At 37.7% G+C, this 9,088-nt stretch overlaps 1 protein-coding gene across 1 annotated transcript; it reads left to right on the top strand.

The window, feature by feature from the left end:
• Positions 1-4,402: 4,402 nt before the first annotated feature.
• LOC120016346 (homeobox-leucine zipper protein HAT4-like) lies at positions 4,403-6,249 on the top strand. Its single transcript, XM_038869081.1, has 4 exons — positions 4,403-4,683; positions 4,938-5,251; positions 5,380-5,459; positions 5,554-6,249. Exons 1-4 carry the CDS (start codon positions 4,533-4,535, stop codon positions 5,867-5,869), a joined length of 861 nt encoding a protein of 286 aa, XP_038725009.1. The 5' UTR covers positions 4,403-4,532; the 3' UTR covers positions 5,870-6,249.
• Positions 6,250-9,088: the final 2,839 nt, after the last annotated feature.

Here is a 9,088-nt window from a genome sequence, read left to right as displayed (position 1 = left end):
TGATTAACTTTAATGTCACCATCAATTTTTCATTGTTGGTTATTAGAGTATATTGACTTGTGTATTGTTGTAATGGACAAAAATGTGCCTATTCAAAGCATGTTATACACATAACGGTAAACTTTGCATATATGGTTGTTTCATAGTAGCAACTGTGCAGATCATTCCTGTGCATTATTGTTAAGGACTTGATGATAAATAAGTTAATGAACTCTGGGCCTTTAGCCCATGTAAGACCGGATACTCGAGACTAAGTCAAACAATTAAAATGATTGTTCTAATTTTCGTATCCGTAATAAGTTATGCGTTCTTCTTTCATAGTCTAGTGGATCTGCGTAGCAGAGCCCAATCTTGAAAGTCTAAATGGGCCCAACTCATGGCCCATACTCTGAAGGATATCCAGATTTGGTTGACAAATGAGTTGGGCCCAACTAATGTTTTTATAGTCAAAGGTTATTTGAATAAAAATATAAATGGTTCAAGACTGCCTCATGCCATTCGCTTGGGAAAATATTAATTGTTTCTCATTTTTTTTTTCAAACAGATAATAGAGAAATGGAGGTTTGTTTCCCTCCGGGACCCACAATGATGATCAATATTCACAAAAGTTGATCTGTCTGCCTCCAATCATAACCATCCACTCATGATTTGATCGTTGTCTAGCTTAACTGGCTTTGGTCCTAATTATTATCGTGGGATAGATAATGCATGGACCCCACAAAAAAAAGATAGATTGAATGATCTCAGCTGTTGGTTTTAGTGGGCGGGATGTGTGATCACAGCCGTTGGTGTAGTTGAGGGAATGTGAGGTGTTTTCAGGTGCTGTGATATCTGGATATATGGGACCGAAATTGAGTGGAGAGCGACCTGCTCGCATTAATTTGCGGTGGCAAATTTGGAGATTAAGCAAGCAATCACCCAACATTATATATGTAGAGGGTAGAATCTACAATCAAATATTTATATCGTTGAGCCATCAACAACCTTCAATCTAGACATAAGAATCATGGTCAAATTTATGCATCTGTGTGATACCTGTCAAAGACACTCCGATACTTAAGTTAGCATAGTAATCGAAGGCTTTTGATGACAAGCAATCAAATACAAAAGCAAAACACTGCAATGGATCCACAATATGACTGATTAATTTGGGTGTGAGCTGTGTCAAGGAGAAAAAAATGTTGAAGAGAGATTCCGAGAGATAATTCCAAAGAGTCCGAAGCCCCCTAATCTTTGGTAAGATTTTTCTATTTATACTGCAATATGGAGGACACGTACGTGTCAAGACTAGAGCCGTCCGATCCTTCCTCGAGTTATCGTTACAGATAGGTTGCCTCTTTCCTTTGAACCTGCTCTGAGCCTTATGATGGAACGTGAGACGACTCTAGGTGTTAGGGACTATTGATGAGTATCTCACATCAAAAAAATAGGGCTACCAACTCTAGTTTATAAGGATCCAAGACACCCTCACCTGGTAAGCCGGTTTTCTAGGTTGTAGTTCTACCTTGGGTCTTTTGGACCGGTGTGGGTTTTCATCATTGGTTCTTTCATTGATATAGTCGCGTTTGCGGAGAGGGCTGCCGTTTAAAGGGCGAGCGTAGCCGCCGTGGACGTCGGCTGTCCAAGGGGGGTGGTTTGATGAGTATCTCACATCGAAAAAATAAGGCTACCAACTCTAGTTTATAAGGATCCAAGGCACCCTCACCTGGTAAGCCGGTTTTCTAGGTTGTAATTTTACCTTGGGTCTTATGGGCCGGTGTGGGGTTCCATCAACTATCTCAATTGTGTCAGTGGGGAAGTTGAGAATATCTTCCCATGTCAGAGGTGGATCGATCTGATTACCTCCTGCAAAACGTCTTACTAACCATACATAAATATATATAAAACAGAATATGAGAAGATGAGACATTAATAATCCTTGGACGAGGAGGAGGCGACGTTGTCATCGACTTTGACATTTGATCCAGATCCTTGATGGTTGAAGACACGAGTCTTAGACAGCGGTGTTCATATCGACTCTGGCTTGGACTTTCGTTGCTGATGGGCCATGCTATTTTTTGCCATTACAATATAGATTTTGCTATGACTGGACTATTTCAATTTCCAATTTTCATTTCTAGTATTTGTTTTTTTTTTATCCATGATAAGTAACTCCATTGGTTTAGACAAATGATCCAGATTCCCCACAGTCCTAGAGGATTCTATATGATCTCCTAAATCAATTATATATTTTTTTATTTATATATGGATAGCCATGGTTGGGATTATATTTGAGAAATCATAAAGTTTTTTAATAGAATAAAATTTTATGATGTTTTTTTTTTTTTAAATGGAGAGGGAGATTCGAATCCTAATTACTATGGTGATATACACAATCATTATCATTCCAATAAATGACTCGGATGTAATTTGATGATGTGAGTAGTAGAGATCTTAATTTGAAACAAATGGAAAGTAAAAGGATATTGAATTAATGTCACCTTACCTAGTTTTCCTTATAACAGCTAAGAGAGTCAATAAATCATAAAAGATTAATTTTTCTCATATACTGAAAAAATTAGTCAAATTACTATTGGTGTCCCTGTAACGAATATTCTTCTTATTGTCCTTATAATAAATTTTGAAATCAATTAATTATTTCTAACTTGTCTTTTTCTTTTTTTGAAAGGCGTACAGGTTACACATACGCTAAACCCCTAAGGGGTATGAAAGCCACCATAGCCGATGAAAAACTATCAAAATCTCAAACCCTCCTGGTGAGAATAGAACCCTGGACCTCAAGGTCCTGGACAGACAAGTGAGATAACTTGACCAATCAAGCTATCTCCCATTCTCTTCTAACTTGTCTTCTTATGAGTTGTTCAAAGACATAAAAATGATAAACAACTCATCCGCTATGAGGAAACGGTATGGTAACAAATATAATATACGTAAATCTTATTCAAGATAAATATATGAAGAGGTTATTTGTATAAATTGAAAATTGTGATTTATGGGTCGATGATAAATATGATATACGTAAATCTTATCCAGGATAAAAATTGTGATTTATGGGTCGATGACAAATATGATATACACAAATCTTATCCAGGATAAATATATGGAGAGATTGATAGTGAATTCTAGATTGCACCGCTCCACAATCTATGGCTCTAAGTCACACGTTGGCCAGTAAAAAAAAAGGATTTGGGGCTCTAGAATTCGTTAGAAATTCTAGAGTCTCAAATTCTTCAATATAGACTATCAGATTAATCTGATGGGCCCGATTAAGAGTCAGGTCAACAATCCTATCAACTTGAAACATACCGGATCTCTTCTTTGAAGTTTGAACTTCTCCGTAACCAACCTAAACATCCCAGAGATTCAAATAAATTTCTCTCCTCAGTTATGTATGCAACGTCTATGGATCTAACTAATAAAAAGAACAAAAATGAATAAATCCAATTTGTATGAACAAAAAAGTGGCAGGATTTTACAAGAACAAATTTTGCATGAACGGATTAGTGGCAGAACACATTATCGGTCGGATCTGATGCTCTTCTTGATCTAGTGGTGGCTGTTGTTCAATCATTTGAGCTCTTCGTCCTCGGCGACGGCACTAGGCCGGGAGGAGTCGCAGCCTGCAGCAAGCAAGGCGAGGTCACTGGTGAAGGAGGAGTAGGAGTCAAGAGCTGCCAAGGTTCGAACCATGGAAATCCTGGAGAGGAGGACGTGCTTGAAGACGCCAAGCGCAAGGTTCGAACCATGAAAATCCTGGAGAGAGATGGAGGCAAGATCTGGCCCTTGTAGAAGAGCTCTTCAGTCAGGTCTTCGAGATTTTCCCGAGCTGGAGAGATTTTGAATCCGGTGACTTCGAGTCGCCGTCGACGAAGAAATTTGACCAGAGTTGTTAAAAATTGCAGTGAGATGGACTTGAAAAAGCATATCTTGGAGAAATGATTCTCTAAGGTGCAATGCATAATATGATTTTTATTTTGTGCTGATGTGTAAGAATACATGACCATTAGATTGGTTCAATGGTCTATATTGAAGAATTGGAGACTCTGGAATTTCCTACAAATTTTAGAGCCCCCAAATCCAAAAAAAACATACATCACTGTGAAAAAAGCAACTGCAAGTCTGCAACCAGACATCTGAGCCCTGTAAAACAGTGATAGAGCAGTAAGAATTATTGAAACAAAGCAGTGATGCATTGTTGGTTAATTGGATTTACCATGGTCAAGGTAGTGAGAAAATAACAAAGTGAGAAAAAGAGGACAAACAATAATTATTAGGGAGGCAGTGGGTATGACTAAGATAATTGGAGGCTCCTGACACCATGTCATCATTGCACTTACACATACATCACCCCCACTCCCCATTTCTATCTTCCTTTCTATATTAACCCCCCACCCACACAACACAAACCCATCCACAACCTTCAACTCGTTTCTCTCTCTAGAACTACTCTCAATCCTCTCTCTCTCTAGAAATCAGGACCACACCTTTTTAGTGTCTCTCTGTTTCTTTGAAGAAATTGAAAGGAAGAAGTCATGATGGTTGGGAAAGAAGATCTGGGATTGAGTCTCTGTTTGGGATTGAGTCAAAATCAGCATTCTCTACAGCTGAACCTCAATCCTCCTGTGTTCCAATCCTCTGCTTCTTCCTCCAAACCGTCTTGGAGCAACACTTTTCCTTCATCAGGTACATATCAAGTGCTTAGATCTGCATGCCTTTGATTGTTTCAGATCTGAATTTACATTCCCCTGTATTTTCCAGAGAAACAAACACTCTTTAAAGCAAAATTTTTCTCTAAAATCTCCCCTCTTTTTCAATCAAGTCTTCTTTTTTTCTTACCTTTTTCACTCTTTTTAAATCCACACCTTTTTATTTTCTAATTCTTATGTTTCCAACTATCAATATTTTTTTTGTCTAATCCATGCATTCACACGCTGCAGATCGAAACCCCGATTCATGTCGGGTCGATAACCGATCGTTTCTCCGGGGAATCGACGTGAACCGGCTACCTTCTACTGGCGATTGCGAGGAGGAAGCCGGAGTTTCCTCTCCCAACAGTACTATTTCGAGTATAAGCGGAAAGAGATGCGAGAGAGAAGCGAATGGATCGGAGGACCTCGAAATCGAGCGAGATTGTTCTCGGGGAATCAGTGACGAAGAAGACGGCGAAAACTCGAGGAAGAAGCTCAGGCTGTCCAAAGATCAGTCAGCTATTCTCGAAGAGAGCTTCAAAGAACATAACACCCTCAATCCAGTAAGTTCAAAAAACTCTGTTTTTTTTTTCTCGGAAACCAATCATGACATAGAAATTCGTGTCTGGATGACTTGGAGGGGTTTTAATCGTATTTTCGCTGACACACGATTGGCATCATTACTTGGCAGAAACAAAAACTGGCGTTGGCTAAGCGGCTGGGGCTCAGACCTAGACAGGTGGAGGTCTGGTTTCAGAACAGAAGGGCAAGGTGAGATATTCTTTTATTTTTACAAGGGTATTTCTGGTACATAATGTTGTGATGGTTGCTGATGATGTTGGTTGGGTGATGAAATCATTTGCAGGACTAAGTTGAAGCAAACTGAAGTTGATTGCGAGTTCTTGAAGCGATGCTGCGAGAATCTGACGGAGGAGAACAGGCGGTTGCAAAAAGAAGTACAGGAGCTAAGAGCACTGAAGCTCTCCCCGCAGTTCTACATGCAGATGACGCCTCCCACCACTCTAACCATGTGCCCCTCATGTGAGCGTGTGGCGGTCCCACCACCCTCATCTGCTGATCCACGGCCGCCTCACCAGAGGGCCACCGTACCCATCGGCCCATGGGCCTCGTCTGTTGCCGTTCCTCATGGTCCCTTCGATGCACTCCGGCCCAGATCGTAAATATGGTAGTGGTTTGAGGGCAATTCAGTCATCCGAATTAAAATAACATCTTAAGAGACTTGGTTGGGAGTGTGTACGGATTCAAGGGGGCAGGAAAACGGTTGTAATAGCGTACCATTTCTTTTTTCCTTTATGTTGAAAGTCTGTCGGTCTAAGATTTATGGTGGTTACAACGAGATTTGGTGGGTCTGACTTGTTTTGTAGTATTTGACCCGTTAATGTTTTAGAATAGCAAATTCGTCGTCGTATTAACTTGACTTGTACTGATAATTTAGTAGTAGTTGTTGTTGCTCAGCTCCTGAACTTGGAGACTCAGAAGATGTAAATTGTCATATGTTTGATTATGTTAACTAAGTTGAGGAAGTCCCTGTGTTCTAATATCTCCTAAGACAAATGGTTTTACATTTTTGTTGATTCTGATTTCTGATGAAACTCTTTTTCCGTTTTGGGTTCTTTTTCCGTTTTGGGATTTTTGAGGTTATGCAATTATTAAATTGAATTGTTTGGATGATATGTCGTATCATACTATACTTTTTATTTTGTAAGCTTATTCAATTTAAATTGTTTAAATGGTATGTCACATAACATAATATTTCTTTTTATACTCATCAAGTAAACTTATTCAATTTAAATTGTTTAAATGGTATGTCACATAACATAATATTTCTTTTTATACTCATCAACTTGATGTGAATTCTAAACTCTACGAAATTACAAAACATCTGAATCCTTCTTTTTGTATTATATTTTTGAGTGAACTTGAATTTGGGGAGATTTGCGTGAGTGCCATTATTGATTCACTAGTAAATCTCACGAATGCCACTCCCAACCTTGTTCGGAAGAAGTGAAATTATTTTCTAGTATTTTTTTTAATGTTAGTGTACTTTTTTTAATAAAAGAATTATGGAGTTTTAAAAATAAATTCTTTATGTCAATGTAAACATAATACCATTTGCCAAATTGAGCTAAATTGAGGGGAAGCAATGAGAAAAAGATAGAGGGTAGACAGAGAAAGGGACAAAGTAGAGTGGAGTTCACGTGGGAAGAGGGGAGGGAGGCAAGAAATTGAGGGAAAGCGTGGAAGAAAAAACCTGCTTCTTTCGTCTCAAACTCACGTGAACCAACATGTCTTGCCTGGAGACACGTGCCTCACACCACCTGCGGGCCCCACGTTGTGCTCTTTCTATCTTCCAAAGTGGGCCCCGGGGACCCACTCCACATCCCTCCCCACATTCATATACAGAGTCGTGCGTGCCATCTATGTCCCTCCACTCCCCGACACCCTCTTCTTCACAATCATTAGAACTACTCCGAAAAAAGAAAACCTCCTCGCCCTTCTCACCTTCCACTCTCCTTCCTGAAAGTGTGCATCACTCACTTGGGTCCCACATACATTCATATAATTGTTATGATGATCCACGTGTGCTCACTCAGGTAATCATCACTCGACATTGTTGGTTATGATAACCCTTCAATTCTGCATATAATTGCACACAGGACCAATTATTGGTCTAAAACTTCAATAATGGTCACATGACATTGTCACTTTATTGTCTCTTGGCATATCACTAAGGGACAAATCAATTATTTAGGATAGGTAATTGCTAAATACACAGGTTTTTTTGCTAAATGCACACAAGTCTATCTGTCTATGGTCTGACTGATTGATTGCATAGGGTCCCTAGATCCTTGGTCAGCGCAAAGCACTGTACAAACAGTTTGATGATTACATCACCATCGACTTTGTTCCATTCTATTACCGATTACCAATAAAAAGAAAAAGCTTGGTCTAAGAACCGTACGGATAACACAACCCCAAGAAGTCCCCCTTCTTCTCCTACTGTAATAACTTGCACTCTCAATTCTTAAAAAACTTTAAATATTAAATTACTATTTTAATATTAAATTAAGGTAATTATAACTTTTACCTATTAATAATATAAACAAAATATATTTTACACTATTTAACCGCTATCAAAATCCTGATTTTAATCGTAAGATCGTATGATCTTAGGTAACCAAAACGATTCGAATAAATGTAAAATCCCAAAATTGATAAGATCTATCGATCTTACCATATGGTCTTATTGATTTTACCATCTTACTAATTTTATAATCTTATCGATTTTACTGATCATAACTTTAATAGACTTATGGAGTTATGGACTTATCGATTGTGGTTTACTAATAGGGATGGCAACGGGCCAGGTTGGGTAGGGTTTTTGAACACCCAACCTGGCCCTGATCTCTTAAAATCTTTCTCTAACCCGTTGAACTAGCAAGAAAACAAACAACACTTTCAATTTGCCATCATAGTCACAACACAATCAATTTGTGACGCAAACGCAGAATCAGAACACTTGAATTCGTTCACGACGAAATCAAGATCTTAGAATTCTCCAAGAACAATTGAGGAAACCTCAAGGAATTTTATTAAAAAACTAAATGAATGAATTACAAACGTTTATGAGACTAATCGAAAAACCTAAAAATATGGTTATAATCGAAAAACCTAAAAATATTAATATATATTATATAAATATCCAAACATTATATACATTAAATTAAAATTGATTATTGTTAAAGTGAAAGTGGGGAGACATCTTCATGTATGTTTTATTTTCTTTTATTTTTTTTCTTGATCATTTTATTTCTCTCGGTCTTATAAACCAAATGAACACCCCTACTATTTTCTTTTAGTGACACCCCCTTCCTCACTTGACCTCCTCTATCTTCCGCCAACATGTATAATAATACAGTGTCATACATTCTTTCTTTGTTGCCAGATTTATGCTTTAAGTTGTTCATGGCCAAATTATAGTATTTTGATATATATTAGATATTGGAATATATGAGATTATGAAATTTTCACTACATGTTGAAAGTGTTTGACATATATGTTTGAAAATCATTACAGCAGCCCTATACTTATCTTTCTTATTATCATTATAATTATAATTATTATCAACTGGTGATTTAGTTTTTACACATTATTTTTCATGCGTTGAATGAGAAAATAAATGTGTCTTTTTCATGTTTATGCGTCATATTCACTGGATTTGAGAGTCTTTGTTACCTTGTTGCTTGGTCATGGTAGGTAGGTTGAATATAATATACTAAATATAGAGCTTGTCATTTGTTTGCTACTTACAGTAACATATTTTTGTTGATGATGACTCAAGAAAATTTTTAAATATTAATATCAAGGACTTTGCATGA

Source organism: Tripterygium wilfordii, chromosome 15, assembly GCF_013401445.1.
Source record: "Tripterygium wilfordii isolate XIE 37 chromosome 15, ASM1340144v1, whole genome shotgun sequence".
In the NCBI taxonomy this organism is placed as follows: domain Eukaryota; kingdom Viridiplantae; phylum Streptophyta; class Magnoliopsida; order Celastrales; family Celastraceae; genus Tripterygium; species Tripterygium wilfordii.
Note: the sequence above shows the minus strand (reverse complement) of the source record. Positions and strands in the feature narration are given on the sequence as shown.